This window comes from Camelus ferus, chromosome 28 (assembly GCF_009834535.1).
Source record: "Camelus ferus isolate YT-003-E chromosome 28, BCGSAC_Cfer_1.0, whole genome shotgun sequence".
Taxonomy (NCBI): domain Eukaryota; kingdom Metazoa; phylum Chordata; class Mammalia; order Artiodactyla; family Camelidae; genus Camelus; species Camelus ferus.
The window spans coordinates 1749017-1772465 of NC_045723.1; the positions used below are offsets into that span (position 1 = coordinate 1749017).

The following is a 23449-nucleotide window of genomic DNA, read 5'->3' on the forward strand; positions in this document are numbered from 1 at the left end:
CTGCTGAACTAGCCGTAGCCAGTGAGGACTAGGGCTTAAATGGTCCAGTGGTTAGGGCTTAAATGGTCCACCAAGAATTGCTTAGAAATGTCACAAATATGCTCTTTAGAACAAATCCAAGAGTTCTACTTTAGGAAATGCGGGGGCAGATTTATTTTGCAGGAATCTAAAGCAGGACTGGACCTTAGAGATTGTCCAGCACAAACCTTCATTTTACAAGGAGGGAAATGGGGCCGGGGGCGGGGTGTTAAGTGACTTGCCCCAAACGCACACAGAACTGGGTGGGGGAGAACTGGGCCCACACCCTGCCCTAGTGGGTCTTTCCCCTAAAGTCGCTGAAATTACTTATAAAAATATTCAGAGGAATGTATCCATGATAGGCCTATAATTGGCTTTTAAAGGAAACTCGACATATTTTAGGGGTCGGTCTTTGGACTTTGAAGGTGACTTCAAAGAAGACAGTGAGGCCTTCGGAGCACAGGGGTCAGTGGCCTTCAGACGGGTCCTGGAGCCCCAAGGTCCATCCAGAAATGCACTCTTCCCTGGGGCCCTGACAGAACAGTTCTGCATTGGTTTGTGTAGAGAACATGCTTCTGAATGAGACCTCTTTTGAAATAACTTAATCTGAAAACTATTATTCCACCAAGAAACAGTTCAACAGTACTGATGCGAATCCAGTTTCGTCGTTATCAGAAATAACAAGACTTGAAATTTTGCTTCTTTGTTTTCTTTTGTTTTTAACCTTTATGGATCCAAAAGTAGGCTCCCTGACGGCGTCTGTCAGGACACATCTGAGGGACCCTGGGAGTTGCCCTCCCAGAAAGTCTCCTCCTGTTTGGTCTTCCTCATCCAGTAGGATGTCCAGGCAGGTGTCTCCTCCAGATCTTTGATGGGGGGAGACGGAGTCACTGTACTCACAAGTCAATTGTATGGTTCCCCAGCTCCCGGCAGAGTACTGCTTCGTCTCCCTCTGTTTACCGTGAACGGTACTAGAGATACGGCACAGGCCTGTCACTGAACAGATAACCGTGGAATTAAAACCTCACTGGGAAAAGCACCTATTTGATTCCACTTGTTAGAAAGCTCACATTCTGGAAGCAGCCCATCGCACCCGACGGCTGTCATGAGGCTTCATCTTCACAACGGGGCAGTTTGTGATGTCCTCAGTGCATCAGAGGAGAGGGCTTAGAAAGAAAAATAAATTATTTAATGGGGAAATCAAATAGACTCGTTACTGAAGCATTGCCCTCCTAAAGGTATTTTGGTGCTAAATGATGATCCTGCTAAGTGTCGGCACCTCTTTGTTCCCTCTTTCAGAATGCTAGAAGATGACCTTAAGCTAAGTAGTGATGAAGAGGAGAATGAACAGGTAAGGTTTTGTTTTTTTGTTGCTCTTCTTTAGATGCAACCTGAGGACACTGACCTGGGAGACGGTCCTGTGTGTTAACTGAGTCGAACCAGCGCTGGATGGTGGTTCTCCAAGATGCTGGGTGTCCTCTGCTGGTGACAAGATTCTGTGCCACTGGGCTGGTCTGTTAAAATATCTTGGCCTTAATTTTCTTTAAAACTGTGCTTCTGTGATCTTGATGGCATTGAAGCCAACAGTAGCTGTTTATAAGGAAGCCACCTGGGATCAGGCTTCAGTGTGAGATAGTGCCTTTCTTTGGTAACTGGTCTCTGGAGATCAGATGCGTGAGCTCCACCTGATCAGCTTGCAGCAGGCATGCTGTTGCATTAAACACTGAGAAGCCTTATGCCGATATTATTAACACTAAAGCGAAGCAAGCGCAGAGGTGAGCTAAAATGATGAATAAAAAATAATCATGCTCAGAACAGCCTGTTTGTCTTAAGTGATCAATGTGCTTGAAATGTTCTCCCCTGGTGCTGATTTATCCGCTCGAGTCATCAGTCAGGGGTTTATAAATACTCTTCTGATCAGTCAGTTAAGGTGAAAAAATACCCACTTAACATTCATCACTTTCACATCTGCCTTTCAGGAAATGTCTGTATTTTTAAAGCAAGTTTGAAAACACAAAAGACAGATTTTCCTCCACTTGTGGTTCCTTTTTCTCATTATCTGTTTTGTATTTTTGTCAAGTTGGGGTAAATGTGATCTGTATAAAGACAGTTCAGAGAGGGCTTTTTTTAATGTCATTTTTACATGCGATACAAGACCCCTGTTCTGTTCAGATTGATCTTGCGGTGGTGAATTTCATACAAAGGTGTCACAGAATGTGGTGCGGGTCACCAGCTGGGTAGACATGCAAACGGCAGACCCAGAGACGGTGCAGAGGTGAAATAAAAGTCAAGGACGTTTCTGGGAAGCGCGTCTGAGCCGAATGTTGCCGCGAGGTCACAGAAAAAGTTGCTTACCTTGTGAGGGAAGATGAGGCACCCACTGGGGGTGAGACAGAACTCGATGAAATTTGAAACTAGACTGGCAAGCGGAGAAAACTCCAAGCGGAGGAGGTTTGAGCAGGGGGGCCACTCAGGCCTTCGATTTTTTTTTAGAGATTGATTGATTCATTTCTAGGCACACACTGCAGGCCAGTCAGATAGCCACCACGCAGCCGTCTTGGCAGAACCAGAGGACGACTTCACTCCTCATCTTGGTTCCTCGTCTGTGTGTCTATAAGCAAACGATTTCATCTCTGGTCTTTTTTTCCCCAGTGGAGGTTCAGATAGGTACATTGTGAATAAAGTCACATCAGATGTGTAGGCTGTGTAGACTTCGTATTGGAAAAGCAATTTACAGACTACTTCATTCAGCAAGCCTATCTTGATTCGGAAAGGATTGCCTGAGTGATTTCCAGAAACATTTCCACTGAAAATGCCATTTTTAAAGATTAGTTATCTCAAACAGAAGCCCCCAAACCCAGGAGAATGGGTCTCTTCCCAGTCTTCCCTTTCAGACGTTGCAGAATTTTGACTGGAATCTCTAGAGCTGGGGTTGACCGGGTTTACAAAGCTGGGAGGTGCAGCAGAAGTGGAGGCTTATTCTCCTGTTTCCGTCCTCGATGGAGTTCAGACTAGATACAGGACTAATGACTTGAGAATCAGTTTTCCTGTCTGGGTCAGTGACGGGAGCTCCCAGGATATGTTTGGTGGTCAGTTTTATCTCCTTCCCAGTGACTCTTGGTTTTAACAATTCAAGATGCCAGTATTTCTATGGAGGAAAGTGAAGGAATTAGAAGATTTAAGACAAAATTATTCCTGAAGGTACTAAGTCCTAAAGGACTTGGCTAATGGATTTGGAAGGGAGAGGGGAATTATGTTGTGTGTCTTCCTATTTAGTAAAAAATGGATGGGTTCTGCCTCCCAGCTGAGGGTAAGCACGGGAGGCTGGACACAGCCAGGATCTAGATGAAATTATTACAGCTGAGACGTGAGGACAGAGACCATGATTAAGACTTTGAGCAGGGAGCAGCTGAGATAGTGTCAACCGCAGACAGGGTTTCAGAGATGACAAATACATAAGCTCAGGGAAGTAAGGAGCAGCATTCTAAATTGAATGGCTGTATATGCGCCTGCAGCTTCCAGTAATTACATTATCCACACATATTAGGCAGTCTTTTCATTTTAATTATATAACTGCATTTTTCTCTTGAAATGAGCATGGTGTAGCCACTTAAACTGACAATTTTAATTTTACAGGCAGTGATCATTGGATATAATCTGTAGAGGGAAATTTTCCTACTGGCATAATTTACTTCTCACAATGAAGAAAAGTTACCTTTTAATCCCCAATCAATATTTGGAGAGCACACAATTAATTTAATAGATATCTAGGTAGTTAACATAAATCTGCAAGTTAAAGAGCGAATTTTTTTCTTATTCTTAATACACGAAGTTCTCATCTTGTCTTTCAAAAAAGAATCTCGGTCCTCACAGAATGACTCAAAAGCTTTTCTCATCGGGAAGTCAGAGTTGGAGGTGAGATGGCCCTGAGCGCTGAACTGCAGTTCTTTCTGCTTTTTGTTAACGTCGGTTTCTTCTGAAGAGGCACAAGGAACATTCCTATCTCAATTTTCTGCTCTTTACCGTAGAGGTCACTAGATAAGTAACATCAGTTCTGGCTGTAATATTCAAAGCGGATTGCCAATTGTAATGGGCGCTGTGCATTTTTTCCCCCTTGTTCCTTTTTAATATGACAATTGCATAACAGAAAGCAGAACTTTTCAGAGCCTCTGAAGCCATCAGCCGTGCATGTCAATCAGTCACCAAATGAATTAGCTGCATGATATGCAGACGTGAAATAAAAATAGAGGAGTTTTTTGCAGCCCAGCTCCACTTCCCTGGGTGCGTTTTTCTTCTCAGGATCAGCTTGGTTGATGCTGAAGTTCTTGGCCTGTGAAAATTTATTACCCGCAGAGTCAATCTGCATTCAGGCGGCCAAGTCTGAATAAATAGAGTCATTGTGCTTGTCTGGGATTTGTGGCCAGAGTTCATCCAGTCAGCTTGACATTCACATCCCAAGAGATTCATAAAAGCCAACACCCTGGTATGTGCTCTTGAATCCTGCCAAAATTTGGAGAATTATATAAACAGGAGTTGAAGCAGTAATCAGGACCAGGTTTGAGGGGCGAAGCTCCGAAAGCAAGTTTCTCCTACATTAGAAATGAACTATGTTGGAGATAGAATTTGTAGCCAGCAAGAACTAAAACGTTTTTACATAAAAGTCATTCTGAGAAGAATTTTGAATACCTACTAAGTGTCAAATATCCTGCAAGACGCTGGCTTGTAGGTCTTAATGAATTGCATGTTAAGAATATTTATTATGATTATTTAACCTCAAAAATGGAAAGTACTTTTTAAATGCCAGGGAATGCCCTTTTCTCAGTGACTATACAAAAAAGTATATATTACATGTGTTAGACCTAATAGCAAAATAGAAAAAAAAAAAGAATAGTTTTTAGTTTCAGTCTTGTAGTAACATTGTATCTAAGCTAAATATCCATACTGATGAACTGTTTTCTTTTTAGTGTAGAAACAGAACAATAACTCTCATTGAAAGCTATTAGATCTTTCTCATCTGTATATGAAGTAATCATAATTCAAACCTTCAGTCACAATCAGTGAAAGACAGATGTTCAACAGGAGGTTTTTGTTTGTTTAACAGCCCTAAAGCTTAGTTAAGTAATATTTTATAAGTAAAATTTTACTATTACCAAAATAAAATGCAAAATTCTTTTAAGATAGCCAATTTTATTATATCATACCATTCTTCTTTTTTAACTGAAGTATAGTCATTTTGCAATGTTGTGTTAATTTTTGGTGTACAAGCACAGTGATTCAGTTATATATATATATATATATATATATATTCCTTTTCATATTCATTTTCATTATAGGCTATTACAAGGTATTGAATGTAGTTCTCTGTGCTGTACAGTAGGACCTTGTTGTTTATCTCTTTTATGTATAGTAGTTAGTATCTGCAATCCTGAACTCCCAATTTATCCCTCCATCCTCTTCTTTCCTCTCTGGTAACCATAAGTTTGTTTTCTATGTCTATGAGTCTCTTTCTGTTTTGTAAATAAATTCATTTGTGTCATTTCTTTTCAGATTCCACCTATAAGTGATATCATATGGTATTTTCCTTTCTCTTTCTGGCTTACTTCACTTAGTATAAAAATCTCCAGGTCCATCCATGTTGCCACCAATGGCATTATTATTCTTTTTATTGCTGAGTAGTATTCAATTGTATATGTATATATCACATATTCTTTATCCAGTCATCTGTAGATGGACATTTTAGGTTGCTTCCGTGTCTTGGTTATTGTGAATACTGCTGCTGTGAACATTGGAGTGCATGTATCTTTTCAAATTAGAGTCTTCTTTGGATATATGCCCAGTAGTGGGATTGCTGGATCACATGGTGAATCCATTTTTAGTTTTTTAAGGAATCTCCATACTGTTTTCCATAATGGCTGCACCAATCTACATTCCCACCAGCAGTGTAGGAGGGTTCCCTGTTCTCCACATCCTCTCCAGCATTTATCATTTGTGGACTTTTTAATGATGGCCATCCTGACTGATGTGAGGTGATACCTTGGTGTAGCTCTGACTTGCATTTCTCTGATAATGAAGGATATTGAGCATCTTTTCATGTGCCTGTTGCCTATCAGGCCATTCTTTATAAACATTTGTGAAAAGCAAAAGCATCAGTGGAGATACACAAAAATGTAGTTGTCTTTTTTTTTTCCACTGTTAATCAGCTATCATTTCCAAAAATGAAATGGTTAGCCAACTTCAACGTCACTGATCACAAAGGCCCACAATCCTGTTTGCTAATTGTTTCCCTCAAACCCATTCTGAGGACCAGACTGAGATTCATGTAAGTTTCATTGTGTCCCCCCAGCTTGGATCTTAGGATGTGACTAATTTCTAAGGACCCTCAATGGAAATCTGGAAAAGTGAGAAAATTCTATAGAAATTAAGAGATGGTCCATTAAATTTGGGCAAACAGACACTTAACACAAAAACAGAGAAACATGGCTTTGTTGAGTGGAAGAATGCAGAGGAAGCCACCTTCCGGAGACTACGCCAAGTTTTTCTTTTACCGGTGGGCATCAGCACCGCCGCAGCGGACTCCGTTCAGAAAGCAGAAGAAGAGCCGTGCCCCCCCGCCGTTCGATAGGTGCGCTCTTCTCAGAGACAGCTGCCGGCAGGGCTCCTGGTTGGCAGAGGAAGTGGAGTTCTCCCTCCAGGGGACGCTGCTATTTAACTCAGAGCAATAGCCCTTTGTTGGGTGACTTCCGTGGTTTTTCCCTTCAATAGCTTTTGCAGAAGTGTAGCCATTCAAGGGCGGATGCTCCTTGGGGTCCCTGCTATCGCTCGTACCCAGGCCTGGGTGCCTTCGTGTGGGAAAGGATTCACCTGCCATCGTTCAGGTGCCTGGTCCAGATGGGCACTTGGGAAGTCTTGTTTGTGTTTGTGTTTTCCCACATTTTCTCCTCGTGGGGCGGGTTATCTCGCAAGCACAGGATTTCTCGGGAGACTGTATAGTAGCCTCTTGTTTCTACGTGGAACAAATCATTTGTGCTGATTCAGTGCCTCTGGGTGCTTCCAGTTCCTTCCTGACCAGATCCGTAGCCAACAGGTTGTGTTGAGTGAAACAAGACCTTTCTTAAGAAACAGACCAGATGGTTCCTAAAATGTCGGGCCACAGACATGGTCCTCTTCACATAGAAAAGTGCAAGAGTGCGGATTAGCCAGAAAATAGCACAATACTCTTAAGTCAATTATACTTCAGTTTAAAGTATTTCATGCTAATATAAATAAGCATTAGTGTAAAACTATTAAACTGTGCCCTTTAACATTCTCCCCCACCTTCCTCCTCTTCTTTATTTGCATTGCTTGAACTGTTTTTAGGCTTATTTAGGTAATAAAAGGAGAGAAGGACAGGAAGAAGCCAGAAAAATTGATTTTTATAAGAAAAGGCAAGGAGCTAATGATGGAAGAATAGATTTAGAACTGAGATGAGGAGGAGAGAATGGGGAACTGACGTTTTAGAGGAGACAGTGAGCCGGGGGTGAGGGGACAAGGAGGCAAAGAGAAGGGGGAAAAGGCTGGTAATTTACCACCTGTCCAGTGAGGGTCCCATATGGGAAAATAGTCCCTTATTTAGTACCTTGATAGGAGCTTTTACTGAAAAATGCCACAAGGAAAAAAAATGAATTTCTTTCAAGGAAGCAGTTTCATAGAGAGTACTGCTTTGATTTTTAAGAAAATAACAGCTCAGCAAAGATTTGTCAGATCCTCTTCAATTGGCAGTTGAAGGATGATGCCTATTTAAAAGCAAAATATTGCCTTGCTCATTCCTTAAAAAAAATTTTTTAAGGAATATTTGGTTTGGAATTAAACTAACAGATGTTTGAATAAACTTTACAATCTATTAAAGACTAAAAGCCTGGTTGCCAATTTTGAGTTCTCATCCTCCAACACAAAACGTTTTGGGAATGAGACTGAACTGAATGAATGAGATGAAGGCTAATCCATCATCCCTCCAGGGTTCAGGACAGGCACCATTGTGGCCTGATCACCTAGTGACATTTTATTTGTCAAGCCCTGATGTGCTCTGTGCTGTTGGTTAGAGCTTGTACCAGGAGTGGTTCAATCATGTGACTGGTACCCACTTCTTGTCCTCAAGGAGGTGGTGTCTAACCTAACTCTGGTCCTTTATGGAGCAAATGTCCTGATGCCCAGGTGGAAGCTACTTGCCATGGGACAGTGATGCCACATACTTGAAGCACAATTTGCTCCCCAGGACCTGGCCTGGGGCTGACGGTCACCCAGCCGACTTCCACCCCCACACACACACTAACAGCCTCCTGCACAGCCGTGGGTCCTCCTACTATCACCCTCCCACTTCAGACCGACCTCTTACCACCCCCACCCCAGCCTCCCCGCCTCCACACAGCCCTCTTCCAGGAGTCACTGGGAACTCTGACCCAAATGTTGCCCTATGGTGGCCAATATGGACCGTCACTCCGGGTACCTTGTGTCTTCCAGGCCCTCAGTGGGGCCCTAGCCCCCTGGGAGGAATCCGATGTCAGTCACTATGGACAGGGGACAGCCCCCATGGCATCTGCTCACATTGTCCCCACACCTTCCCTTCTTTCTCCTAGTCATAGCGGCTGCCCCCAGGTTTTTCGTTTGTGACGGCAACAACCTCCAGGGCCCGGAAGCAGCAGATGTCACACATTGTCCATGGTGTATCCCTACAGGAAAATGTCCTGGAAATGCTCAGAGAAGACAAGGGTACCTCTCTGAACCTCTCTCAAAAGACTTGAATTGCCAAATCAGGACCACTACCAACCTCAGATAAGGCCCCCAAATCAATCAGTTGGTCACAGAATCCAAGTTACAAGATAGTGTTATCCAGGCAGACCATCTGGTATCATCAGCCTTAATCAGCACTCCCCACAGGATGGAATAAGTGATAATAAACGTCTGTTATTTTCTTTCTCAATTTCTGGTAGACATGCAGATCTAAGCAATGCAGTTAACATAAAACAACTAGTCGGGAGTGGGTATAGCTCAGAGGTAGAGCATGTGCTTAGCATGCATGAGGTCCTGGGTTCAATCCCCAGTCCGTCCATTAAAAAATAATTAGATAAATAAACCTAATTTCTCCCACCCACAACCACAAAAAAAAAAAAAAAAAAAAAACTAGTCAAAGATAGTCTAAAGGGGAAAGTGAACCCTGGTTTTAAAAGATAATAAAATAGAGAAAGAATATACAGCTAAGGAAAAGAAATGTATTTCAACAGAGCTCTGAAATTGGAGCCGTGGCAAATGGTAGTGTTTGTTATCACCGGAAGTTACCTGCTCGCGTCCTACTGGCCAGTCACACCGCAGGTGCTGTAAGTCATCCAGAAGCTCTTTCTGGTGGAGGAAGGATGAGCTTGGGTCACTGCCTTCAGTGATCAAAAAACTTGAATTTTAGCCAAGACTAAAATTCCCATGTAGCAGATGGCGGACTCCCCAGGAGAGGAGAGACCCCAGTGCTAACCCATATTCTAGATCAGGAGCTCAGAGCACAGAGAGGTGAACAGTCAATGTGCGCTTAGTAAAAAGGATGAGCAGGACCTCGGGTTGTAGGCAGACCCTAAACAAAGAGAGGATGAGTCGGACAAAGGACGGGAGAATCATTGGCTTGACTTAAAAGAGACACCGAGAGTTGGAGTGATTTGTCCACAGCTGACCCCGTTCAGCTGTTTGCTTTCTTTATTGGCAAGTTCCTCAGCCCCTGAAATCCTATCCTCTCATCCCGATCTTATTTATATTTGCTCAGAGTCATCTTTATTAGAGTGGCCACCCAGCATGCCCCCAAAAGCACGGTTTTCTCTTGTTGTCCCTGATTCCACCTGGTTAGCATCCCCTTTTTCTCTCAAAACTGTTCTTATTTGGATGATAAATTATATTGTCATCCCTGACTCTACCAGACCCCTGCAGAGAAGAAGATAAGGTCAAAGTCCAGTGAACAAAATGCTTCCTAGACAGCACTTCTAGGAATCTGAGAATGCAAAGTTCTCATTGTTATTGAGGATTTAAAAAAAAAAAAAAAAAAGACCAGAGTAAGACTCTTTCCTTTGTCTTGCAATTATTGCTTAAAAGGGCTGGAAAACAGCAAATGGAGGCTCACAACTTAAAAAGTTAGGACACTCATCACCTAGTTAGGACCAAAATGAAAAACAGCAGCGTTAAAGTGAAGTTGATGAAATGTAAAATGTGCGAGTAGATGTAGAAAGAAATTAAACAGTGAAATAAATTAATAAATACAAGTCTCAACTTGAAGCAGAATGGCCAGGAAGAGAGTTAAAGCTTTACCAGCCAGAATTCCTCTAAAGACATGTGATTCCATCTAAATGCCACAGCCAGCTTCAATAACAGCAAAACCCAAATGAACTAGGATGAATTGTGATAGCATGTATTCAAGTAATTGAAAGTGGAGACCCTGTCCTAACACAGGGGAAGCAACGGGATTCCCATCACTACTGCAGTGGTGCCTCCAGTGTAGTAAATCACCCAACCATGAGGTGGCCGAGACGGAGGTTACTCACACGTGAAGTGCAGGGGTGAAGGTGCATCTAACCAGCCAGATCATAAATCTCCTTCTTTTAGGACAATAGCAAAATGTAGATCTAGAAAATCAAGCCATATATCTCCTTCTTATGACTGTCATTTGCCAAAAGTATCTTGATGTTTTGTACTTAATCGGTATTAGATTAAGTCTCACGTAATCCAACGGTCCAACCAACATCTCCACTTGACGTCCCGTAAGCAAATTGAACATCACGTGCCCACACTTAAACTCTGCCTTTGTCCTGTTCCTACACCCAACTTGACTGTCCCCATCAGTGGCTCTCAGGCCAGGTACTCAAGCCGGGAACCTGGAACTCGTTCCTGAGCCTCGCCCAGCCTCCCACATTCACGGGTTCCTTCAACTGCACATCCAAGATGGAACACCAAGTCTCTCCGCCCCCACTGTTACCACGCACTTCTCTTGCCTGGATGACCAAGTAACCGTCAACTTGTCCCTTCCTGCCCAAATCCATTCACTGCACAAAAGCCAGAGTGGTTTTTGAAAAATGTGGTTCCTATTGCATCACTCCCTACTCTTTTGCTTTTCAGTTATAGACTCACTGGAAGTTGTGAAGAATGTAGAAGCAGGTCCTATATATCCTTCGCCCAGCTTCCCCTAATGTAAACCTTTCAATGACTTCCTATTGTCCTGTGGGTAATGCCCATTATCCTCAACTTGACCTCCAAAGCCCTTGGGACCTGCCACTGTCCCCAGCCCTCACTGAGCTCCCCACCAGTAACCCTCTTGTTCCTCAACTGAACAGGGATCTAGACCTGCCTGTTTCCCCGCCTGGGGCCCTTCTGCATCCCTCTCATTCAAGAACTGTTCTTTACCCACTAGGTGGCGGCTTTGTGACTCCTTAACTGAGCCAAACGAGGTCCCCGCACACTCTGTTTCAGAGCACCTGTCCTCTCCCGTCTTAGCCCTGTGATCGAGAATGCTTGTCCTGTTTAGCTTTTCACGTCTGGCTCATGTCTAGACTCTGAGTACAATGTGGCCAGTGCTTTCTCCATTTTGACTGTCACCCATGCCAAGCCCAGTCCCTGGACGTAACAAAGACATCAGCAGCTTGCTTTACGGAGCTGTCCACGTGGTAGATCTGTTTCTATCAAGAAAGAAAGAAGCTGGGTCATGCTGGAAGCCCTCTGAATTTCAGCCTCTTCCCTCTGTTTTCTCCCCTCTCATGTATCCACGAACCTGTGCTGCACTCAACCCAATTACAGTGAGGGCACTTAATTTCCTTTCTGATTTCCCCTCAGTAACAGATTGTGACTGGTAATTCATTTAGCGAACACTGAAACCTGCAGGTCTGCTGATTATGTTCCCGAGCACCCAGCTCGCTATAATAAAGGCAGAGAAAAGATGTCATCTCTCGAAGAGAACCGGGAAAATGATTATTCCGGGCAGAAAACTTGTTTTGTCTCCCAGACTTATGCTTCAGTCATTCATGAATGAGTAATGAACTCAGGGAGATCCATGACGCATTCTCTTAACCCTCTCATCCTATTTTGCTGAGAACTGAGTGAAAGGAAAGTTACAAGAGGAGATGATTTAGGAAGAGAAAAATACGGTTGCTGTAACATACAACTCTTGAAAGAAGGAAAATTGGGCAATTCATCTAGTTTGCTGGAGTAGTTTTTCAGTCTTCAATCATGAGTCACCTAAGTAATTTTTTTCTCTGTTATTTAATTCCAATGTTTATTATTTTCCAACAGTAAAATAAAAGTGTACAGCACCCAAAGTTTATTTTAAGAGAGGAGCCAGTAAAAAAGAATTTGGTGGTCTTTGCTTTGGTATATAACATACAATTTTCATGCCCTAAATAAACTTTTCTTTCTTAAGGAATTATTTAAAATATGTAACATACTCTCTCCTTTCCTGCTGAATGATGAGCCATCCTCTGTAAAGTTTTTAATGATGCAGGATTACTGCAAATTAAATAGCACAATCAGAAGCAGGCATTAAAAATAGTGGTGCCAAGGAGCCTGGGTGTTGAGTGCATGGTCACGTGCATCGTGTGGACAGACTGAAGAGGGAGGGTCACAGAAAGACATTGCTTGGCGACTGGTTAGATGTATGATGTCTAAGCCCAGAAGGACCCCTTGGTCCCCAGATCATGTCCATCTGCTAAAGGAAAGCAGCCCCTGCTCCCCGCTTCCAGCTCAGCCAGCATCAGTCCTGTGGAGCTGTTCTCAGCAGGTACCTAGGGTGCCTCAATTTATAGGCATTCTAGTGATGGTCAGGCATCTGAGCTCCTTGTTTTGGGTTTGTTTTGCTTTGCTTTCTCTTCTTCAATCATTTTCTTACAGACTGCACATCAACAGCGCTGTGTTTCCTTATCACGAAAGTCAGCGGGAAGTATTTGAGGCAGGAGAGAAGAGAATCAATAGACTTTTTAAAAATTGACACCCGTGGCTGGGGGAAAATTCAGATGCCACGTTAGAGATTTCTGTTGAACTTTTAGTCATATCTCCTGTGAGTTTTGTTATTCCACTAGGAGTCCATCTCCAGTGCCTCCTGCTGAGATGATGTAAAGAAGCTGTCCTGATAACACGCACCATCTTTCCTCTCGGGAGTTCACGGTACTTTTTGTATATTTAGCCAAACAGAGTCAGGAGTAGAGAGTGAAGTTCTTTTCGGGGGTCACTGCCGAAATGAAAGCCATCTTGCTGAATGACAGGAGAACCCTTTAGGGGACAGATCTGGGCACTACGACGGCTGCTTCATCACCGGCTGGGTGCATTTTGTGAACAGGCTCCTGGGTGGCCCTTGAGGGAGAAAGGAGTGAGAGGAGAGAGAAGGGGGTGTGCTGTCCTCTGAGTATCCGAGTGGCTGCCTCGTCTCTAGGTCTTCCTCTGGCCTCTCACCTCTTCCCCCTCGCCTCCTTCGACTCTCGCCTGTGTCCCCGTCAGGAGAGAGCACAGTAGATATCCCTCTTTCCTGTCTCAAACTAATCAGGTGTCACTAGAATGCCAGGACACTTGGGCCTTCATTCTCTGGAATCCAAGGAAGCAGGAGGGGGCAGCCGCCCCTTGACTGGCTCTCTCAGCATCCATTCGGGGAAGGAGAGGGTAGTTTGGAAACTGAGACCCGGGCTGAGGGCCAGACTCGAGGTCCATAATATTAATGAAAGGCAGGACCTATCCCAGAACTTAAGACTGTCTATTCCCAGTTCAACAGATGTTCTGTTTTTCCCTAAGTCACTGTGGTGAGGTCACTTGTGGAATTATCTAAGTTCCTCTCATTCATTCATTCTCAGTTCTCTGGGCCAGGTCCGGGAGCCAGTGTTCCCGGTGTTAGTTCCTTCCCATCTTCCTTCACATTCCTCCTTGGCTTAGCGTCTCCACAGAGACACCTTTGTCATTTTAAGGGGACAGTTCCTCATTGTACGAGGGCCCTTCCAGACCTTTGAAAGGTGTTAGCCTCCATGGGGCCAGACACACACCCCCACTCAATTCCAGACCCCTTTGGGGTTGGGGTCTGGTTGCCCCAGGTGGGAACCACCACCAGTGGCTGGGACAGGCCCTTGCACCGCCGTCTGGTGCAGTACTATGAGCGCCTCTTCCAGCCTGACCACATCCCTCTTTGTCTTTCAAGTTTTGCTAAAATTTCAGTACAAAGGATTCCCTCGGTGATTCACCCAGTCACGTTTACATGTGGATATTTTCAGAGCACCTGCTCACAGTTCCAGACACTGTCTGAGAAGCTGCCGATCCCCCAGCCTCTAGTCACCACTCACCTCTGCACCTTCCCAGCCCTGCTCTACCTTCTGCTTATTTGCATGTTATCTTGTAAATGTCTGCGAGTCATCCCGGAACCTGTATTCTGATCCCTACCTAGGCACTCAGCTCTTCCAGGACAGTGATCACTCCTTCAGCTCTTGCTTTTGTCCCTCCGAGAGCCCAGGGCAATCATCTCTGAGTAGCAAGAATTCAGTAGGCGTTAGTCTGCCTGCCAGATCCAAGGATATGCAACTATCACCAAGGGTGTATTTCACTTCTGTAATGGGGCTGATGGTTCTGATGTGTCATTTTTTTCCCCTAATCTGAAGATTCTATTTCATCCACTACCTACCTGTGATGAGGAATAGCGTGGGAAACGTTGGTGTCCCTGGTAAACTGTCAACTTGACACGTGCCATGTACTAGGTGGGGGTGGACTGCGTGCACACCTTAACTCCTGATGCGCCCTGAGTGAGCCTTGGTCTTGGAGGCCATGCTCCCAATTACGACTTCTCAGTCAGAGAACAGAGTGTGTCCTCCGCCTTCCAGAGCTTCACCGTGCCCAGTGGTGGAAGACAAATGGGTAAAAACCAGGCAGATCAAAGGGAAGTGAGTGCAAAGCAGGGAGCAATGGAGACCTCCTTAGTTTCCTTTTTACCTTTTAGTTTTTGTATATGGAAAACTTCCAAGACATATAAAAATTTCTAGAATACTTTAAGATTCCCCCCAATGTGCTCGTTACCCAACTTCAACAGTTAATCAATCCAAGGCCATCTTGTTTCATTTATATGCCCACCCACTCTCCCTTTCCTCCCACTGTTATTTTAAGGCACATGCCAACATCGTGTAATTGTATTCATAAATGTTTCAATGTGAACCTCCAAAGGACTTAAAAACGTTTCCAAAATTATGTTACTATGTCTACAACGTATCAACCGTCTCATAGGATCATATCATCTTCACTCAATGTTCTAATATCCAGTTGTGATGGCTTTTTCAATAAATCTGAAAATTGGGTCCAAAATTACACCTTCAATGAGAAAGAAACTGCAAAGAAACCAAAACAGATCTTTTTTTTCTTGCAATGGTAGAATAAAGAATGAATTTCAGGAAGTAAAAATGAAATAGCTCTGATGTGTGCCGGGTCTCCTGAGACCTGGCCAACCTCACCTGTGGAGTATGTCCAGCTGCCCCAAGCTCGCCCCCTGGTGGCAGGCATGCATAGTGAGGGCTTCGGTGAAGTCTTCAGTTAAGTTCGGTTAGGTTAAGTGTTCATTTCCCACCAAGACAGGGTTCTCTTCTGTGTTACTGGTAGTTTAATATTTGGCCACCTGGCAAAAATGTGTGTGACACGGAGTTTTTTTAAGTATTGATTGAGCGTGTAATTTAAAAGTCAGAATATTAAATAAACATCTCTGCCCTTTCTTCCAGCAGGCAGCCCAGAGAACGGCTCTCCACGCTCTGTCTGACAGGTACATTTTGTCATTTTTATGAACTATAAATTGCTTTATGAAACATTGAGCCCTATTTATCGTGGCATATAATTCATAATCGGATTTTGTCCCTAAAGTATCTGGAAACTGGGATGTTAAACATTTTGCATGCTTCGATTTGTCATGCATGTGTGGAGTTTATTACTGCAAAAATCGCCTTGTTGTATTTCATAGAAAGTATGAAGAGTCCCTCGTTGTATAATGAAACAGGAGACAAGAAACTTGGAGGGCAAGTCCTGAATGGTGCAGTAAATTCTGAACTTTGGAATTGGTTGAGATCTAAGCTCATTTTTCAGCCATAAGTACTTCATTTATTCTGAGGTGTTTTCTTCAGACTTCTTCCGTATCATTTCACCGAGAGCGATCTGTCTTTGGATGAGATTCTCTCTTGAAATACTTTTCTGCGCGTCACCCAATTCATGGTCCTGCGTGCCTGGCTTTTTACTCCTTGCTCTGGCTTGGCTTTTTCTGACTCTTGTCATTGGATGAGATGTGTAATTCTAATCAGTAAATATACTCCAGCTGTTTTTCACCTCTTGCTTTGCCTATAGGGCTGTGTAAAGACAGTTGAATGGGTATATATAGAGTTTATTTCTAGAATAGACCAGATCGTTTCTTGGTTTGGGTTGGTTTTCGATTTCTCATTTGCCAGAAGTGTGTGTGTGTGTGTATGTGTTTTAAAGAACCATCAGGAGGTAATGATGAAGCCTGTTTCTCTCCGCAAGTGAGGTTCTTATCGTTAGAAGCAGCTGGGGGAAGTGCTCCCCTCGGCTGGCTGGCAGGCGCCTCGGCGTTGTCGGGTAACCGTCACCCCCCGCCCCTTCCTCCCCAGTTCTTTTTTTGTGGAATGAGCAATAATTGACTGTGTAAACCAGCTCAGTTCAGTGCTCCTCCAAGGTAAAACCTGTCACTTAGGCGAATTACCCATGCACATGGGTGAAAAGCGTTTTCTCTATGGTGGCAGGCTGAGCCCGGGTGTTTTTATCTCCATTGAAAAGCCTTCCCCATGACAACCACACAAGCCTGTGGGCTCAAAGAGTGGCTGCCACGTGATCTTCCGGGATTGCTTCTGGGGGTTTCACGAAAGCTGATAACTGTTCCACTGCGTCTGAGCCTGTGGGGAGGAGGAGGAAGAGTCTAGATCAAAACACACTTAAAATCTGACACATTAATTCCTTTCGTCTGCACATTTCTTTTTTCCCTTTGACTTTTCTTCTTCAGTAAGTGATTCCTTCAACAAAATGCATTGAAAAGCAAGAGAAAGCCCTCAGTTTACAGTATGATGCCATGGCCAGTAGTTACAAGGTTTCTTTTTGGGGTGAGGAAAAGGGTGTAAAATTAGATTATGGTGATAGTTTCCCAACTGGGTAAATAGACTAAAAACAATTGAATTGCATGCTTTGAATGGGTGAACTTTACGATATGTAAATTATATTTCAGTAAAGCTACATACAAAGACACAAAATGTCTTTCTGACCTTTGGTAGAATGAATCAAAATCTATTTTTAAAAAACATGGACTCCCTTGAATGACATGGTTGCAGATACAAAGACAAGTCATCAGAAACTAGGACTGGTATATTCTAAGGCTTCTCCCCAAAAGATGCATGACTCTGTCCTGGGTAAAAATGTGCATGGATTTTCATGATGAGCAGCGCTATTCCCTCTGACATTTTCTGATATTCTCTCGAAAACCCCTCCTGAAGCCCCACAATCCATTGACTGTTAGTATCTTAGCCCCTGTTTTGTATCACTGCTAAGTGAAGATACTGTGGGGGGAAAAAGCGTGCGTTCCCTAGAAACAGAAACAGAGGGTCCCATTGTCCCTGCTCTGCTTATGAATCTGTCTGTCTTCAAATGTATCGGAGCATTTCCCTCTAAATCTAACAATTTTGTGTTCAAAATGGGAGGAACTCAGTGCATTCCAAAGTAAAGAGCTGATTTTGTCTACCATTCCAGCCACACAGTTTGTGTAAAGCCTCTTCTCTGTGCCTTTCCTGTTCTGTTTTCCACGAATCCAGGGCCACACGAGTATTTCCCTGAGTGAGAACGTCTGTAATTGTTTGGAGATACAATAGAAAGCCCTTCTTCCGAAGAAGGACTTGTAACACCTACTGAACTAATTGGATTCATATTTTCTAGGTTCTTAAATTAGAGAACACTAGCGCACGCATGACAGCTGTCATTTTCTATTGCATCATTTATTCTGTTGAATAAACCAGTCTTTTCTAGAAAGTGATGAATGTAAATCTGGGTCAGATCACTGCATGACTTACCTAAAGGTCTGTCCGTCAGAGGAGCCACCTCAGGGTGGGAATGGAATTGAGTAAAACTGAGCCCTCCCCACCGGGGTGTGACCTGCCCAAGGTGGGGCTCTCACCCCAATATCTCCACTACTTACAGCCTGGTGTTAATCCATTATACATTCATTTACACAAACTATGCCGGTTTCCTGTGCTGTTTCATTCAGCCCGTGACCAGCTGTTGATGTAAAATTCCACACTGAGTAGGCAACACTTTTGGTTTTGTCCTAGAAAGAGAAAGAGCACTTTTCAGGCTTTAAAAGTTGCTTCCTGAGTTCTGCAATTCTGGAGTTGGACAGAAGCCCATGCTGGCTCGAGCCATGCCCCCGCAGGCTCCCGGCCTCAGGGACCTGCTGGCTTGCTCCTCCGTGGGTCCGTGTCACTTCCGTGGAGCCTTGTAACCCCTGAGCACCTGGTGAACATGGGAGGTTTGATCCAGGAGGACAGCTGTTTTGCCTCCAGATGATGAGACAGGACTTGGTTGCCAGGGGACGTGAGTTACACTGTGGGAAGCCAGTTGGCCTCAGCGTCCCCTAAGAAAGCCGACCTTCAAGGCTTGAGGACCTGACCTAATGAGACTCGGTACAGTGAAAGGGGGTGGCCTTTCCCTGTCCTTTCTAAGGGCAGGTAGAAGGCTCATCCCTGTGGGGTGGCAGGGAGAAGAGAATATCCAAGTGTCTCCCAAAGGGCAGCCTTGCCTATCTTTTCTTTGCTCCGGTGTCCTGGTTTTCAGAGGCATTTGAGCAGAAACCCAGTATCCAGCAGTTAAAACAGAATGCTTGAAAGTTCTGTGAGTCCTCAGGAATCAATACACAGTCTTGATAAATTAAAGCTATGCTCTGTCCATTACCAAAATTTACAGAGCATCTAGGGTCCCTCCCAAAGGAAACCTTTTGCCTTGTTTGGTTTTGTCAGAGCGATGGGCTTCATTTACGGTTCACCCCAGTAGCCCAAGCACTCCACTGGTCCAAATTGGATCACAGCAGTGAGGTTCAGGTGGGCTTTGGCCCAGCTAACGCATGCCACCTGCACTGATGGCTAGGGTGTAGGAAGGTGGGATGGCGTGGGCTTTGTTCCTTTCTACCGCTGGCTGGAGAGTTCTTCATCTGTCTGTTTTATGCCATGGAGAGGCAGCTGGCTGACCAGGGGCCTGCCGATGCCCCAAATAATGAAGAAGCCCCGAGACTAGGGCAGGAAGAGGTGGCCACATTTTCAACAAGTAAATCAAACCAATGACAAGAAAACCTCAATTTGCAGAGACGCACGATCCTTCTTACTTATTCACTCCTGATAAGGTGCCTCTCGAGCGTCTCTTCTTTGTGCGGGTCATGGTAGTGGACGGGGTAGAGAGAGGCCGAGGGGAATTGGGATAAATGGACTTGAGGGTCATTTCTAAAGGCACGTCTCTGGTATAGACGCTGCTCTGAGAGCTGCCGCCTCACCGGTAACATGGAGAATATGCAAAGTGCCTTTTGGAGAAAGGAGGATGTGTGCGCCGCATCTGAAGTGCCTCTGAATACCATTAACTCCCCTTCCGAAGTAGTAAATAGTAGATAACTGTGATCAAAAAAAAAAAAAAAGGATTCAGGTGATTTATCAGGCTGAGCAACTGCATGTTTGCAGAGAAGCTGGAGGTCAATCTCGAAACCCAGGGCAAGAAGAGCACGAGGCAATTGGCAGGACTAAGAAGTTAATCATGCCCTTGGACCGCTTCCATCTGTCTCAGAGCCACAGAGCTGCTGCCGAGCGAGCAGGGATGCTTTATAGCCGCAGATCAGGAATTAATATTTTCTGTGAAACCTCAAGCATCATTTGCAGTAACTTGGGTTTTATAAAAATGGAGCATAATTTCGTATGAATAAATCACATGCAGCTAGAAAGATGAGAAACTGGGAAGAAAAAAAATTTTTGCTTGACTTTAAAAAAAAAAAGAGAGAGAGGGGGAAGGAGCAAGGACGCCAACGTGAAAACAGTTTTTGAAGCGATGGCGCTGGGAGGGCACAAATGGCCATGTGGTTAAATTGTGCATATAATCATCTTCTGAAATGTCGGCCTGCGACTCCAGAAATGGCCACATTTTTATAGCCTCTGAGATGCATCAGTAGACTGTAACCTGTCTGCCCATCTGGCAATATCTCAGGTCCAAGATCCATTTATATTGGAATCCAAACAACTGCCATTGATTTATTCGTTTGGGCCACGAGTCTTTATTGAACGTGTCCTGCTTGTACAGTGGGCGCTGGGCTGGTGCAGGTGTGCAGGGACCATAAGCAGCCGCGCACCTACGCGCGTGGCCGCCCTGTCCAAGGTGCTGGCTTTGCAGAGAGCAAGGCCTCGTTAGCCGCGTGCATTTGCTGCCCTGGATCTTGCCCTTCCTCGGTTCAATCTCACCCATCACATCTCCTCTTCCCATTTAGGAGAACAGAATGAAATTAAGTAAGCGAGGGATCATCTAAAATGAAGGGGTCACTTCTGCGTGAGTCTGGTCTGCACCTGGAAGCGGCCCCAGGGCAAGCAGGGAGGGCAGGGCAGGCATCTGAAGGCAGAGTGGGGGCCTTGCATTCAGCCTCATCTTCCTGGCTCACTGCCAAGGAGACCAGCTTCAGCCAAGCAGAGGGAGTGTGTGGGGGATGGCCGCCAGCCCCAATGGGGAACTATCCCAGGCCCATTTTACATGATGTCCCTAAAGTCCTGAGAGGAAAGTCAAGTTGCCAGGCACTGCTAATGGCCTCTTCTCTAAGGGTCCAAAAAGGAGGCTTGGGGGACTTTTAAGAAAATTTCAAATTTCCAACTTGGAAGACGACAAGGTGGCGGGAGGGCGTGTATCAGCCCCCACCCCCAGACCCACAGCGGTCTCCAGCCCCTTCCATGCAGGGGTTTCTTATGCTGAAACCTTTTTGGTCTGCCATGTAAAGAGAACTTTTTTAAAGAGCGTTAGTGTTTAACATCCCTATTCCATTGACCATCTCATTTTGTGAGAGAGAAAGGGCCCATTCTACAGATAAGAAAACAGCCTGGGATGGGAGATTGACTTATGCAGGGTCACAAAAGTAGCACATGGTGGAGCTGGGACTAGACTCCAGGTCCTCGGACTTGCAGTGAGTAGAATTCTCCAGGCCCCATCACAAAGTGTTAGGCTTAGGTGGGGTCAGATGCACGTGGCTCACGCTGCCTCCTGCAGTCTGACAAGTAGCTTACTCAGTCTGTATTAATACCTTGTTTCTGCTAATAATTGTGATCCTTCCTGTTACAGCCATCTCTTATCCCCAGCACCTAGTACAGTTCCTGGCAATTAGGAGACACAGGAAGTTATTTGATGAATGGAAGAAAACAATGAGCAAATGAATGTGTGAATCAGGATCCATGTTTGTGGTCCAGCAATGGCAGTTTGGGGCTTAAAATGGAAAACAGTCTTCCGAATCTGGCTGTCCACCATCTCGGGAGGCAGAATTTGATGGTCAGGGGCTCATCCCTAGAGGGGGTCCATGCCTGTGAGATGCTGCAGAATTGAGAAAAGCTATTAACTGCCACACAGATAGAGAAGGGGGGAAATTGAATGGGTTTAAAAAAAAAAAAAGTCATCCAAAAGTAGGTAAAAAGTCTCCAAAAAATTTTTAAAAATTGAAATCATCCAGTGCAATTAAATTAGAGCGAAATTAAATTAGAAATCAGTGATCAGGTGAGAACCGTATGATGCCAGAGAGAGGTTTCCTGCACGGAGGCGACCTCGGGCTGCTCCGTGTCTCCGCCTCTGCGCTCCGCTCCTCAGTGCTGTGCCTCCTCCTATTGACGTGACTTGAGATGCTCTCCCTTCTTACTTCCACCAGTTACTCATGTTTCTTTTCTTCCTTCATTCGATGCATATTTACAGTTCAGCGCCCCTGCAGTGAGTAAGGCTTCTTGTCGGTCTCTGTGGGAGGCAGGGAAGTGCATCACCCATTCACCCCACTCTCCAGGAGCTTACAGGGTGGGGGCGGAAACTTAGGCATGCACATAACTACTGTGTGTATTAAATGTCGACGTGCACTTGTGCAGTCGTGGGTCCTGTTGGTCCAGCCGTCGTGCATAGATGCTACGCCAGGCATTTCATATGCATGACTTACCATTACTCCTCATGCTAACCATGTCGGCCAGGAAGGAGGAATTCAACAGCAGGGCCTTAGAGGGGTGATATTTTCAGTGAAGCTTTATTTCATTTTATTTTCCAGTGCCCTCCCTTAAGTCCTAGTGAAGCTGGGTCCCAGAAACCCAGACCCACAGTCTGGCTGTAAAGCCGCAGCGTGGTCTCTCTGACTCCAGCTGACGCTTTCAGCAGCTTCAGGGACATCCGCCCACCCCATCGAGTTGTAAAGCCATAAATGTTCCTGGAGAGATGCAGGGAGAACCCATGTCCTCTCAGAGCACAAGGAAGGGGGGTGGGGAGGGGGCATTTGAAGTGTCTTGTGAAGGACAGGGCGTCAGGTGACCCAAGAGTGAAGGGAGGACAGCCTTCTCTGCAGACAGAATGCCCTGAGCGAGGCGAGGCTGGTACACGGGGGGCAGCAGGCCCTTTGCTCTGCCAGGCCGTGGGCATCTGCAGGGGGAGGTGTCTGGGAGCCAGCTCTCCAGGGCTGCCAGCTGCAGCGGGCATGGGGAGCCAGTCTTACTTCGCAGCGCTTCCTTCAAACATGTAATCAAGCCTCATCTTCCAGGAAAAAACCTTCAGTAACTCACTTACCCAACTCCCACCGTCCTATTCCATCAGCACCTCTTGGAGTTGCTGGCATAGACCGGCTTCTGCCCTCTGCTCACTTTATGTTTGTATGTCTGGTCTCAGTAACAGACGGAGGACAGGAACCACATCGTGAATATTAGGTGGTTCTGCAGACAGAATGTCTGCTCAGTAATGACTTCCTCAGTGCTTTTCAAACAAGAAAGACCAAGAATTCAAATTTAAGCCACTCATCTCCGATTCCATGATAAGGGGGGAGAAAAAAATACCAAACCTCTGGCCCAGCTTTTCCTAATCTCTTCTCTTTTTGCAAGATATCATGAAGCAAGCATGGGATTTTGAATCCTTGAATGGGGGCTGGAATTTACTTGGGGCAAAATATTTATCCAGCTGGGTCTGAGCTTTCTCAGTTGCCTAAACAGGATGGTGAGAATGCCCTTCCTGTTAGGTTTAGGGACAGATTAAATGAGGTGATAAATAGAAAAAGTGCTCTGTTAATCTGTCCAGATGATAGCAGTTACTCTATTGCATCACTCAGAAAATCCACTTATCAAGGTACCAGGAGAGCCTCTTTGATTGACGTCCTGCCAAGAAACTTAAAAACCAAGAGAGGGAAATATTACAGAATAGA

General features: G+C 44.9%; 1 protein-coding gene across 6 annotated transcripts in view; it reads left to right on the top strand.

The window, feature by feature from the left end:
- The window catches only part of AFF3 (AF4/FMR2 family member 3), a 434554-nt gene that overhangs the window by 332469 nt on the left and 78636 nt on the right, over positions 1–23449 (top strand). For 4 of the 6 annotated variants that reach the window (XM_032469729.1, XM_032469731.1, XM_032469730.1 and 1 more), the window contains 2 exons: positions 1318–1369; positions 15744–15784. In XM_032469729.1, coding sequence (XP_032325620.1) covers positions 1318–1369; positions 15744–15784 — 93 coding nt within the window. The remainder of the gene's footprint in view (positions 1–1317; positions 1370–15743; positions 15785–23449) is intronic. The other 2 variants (XM_032469732.1, XM_032469728.1) reach the window with 1 other exon arrangement.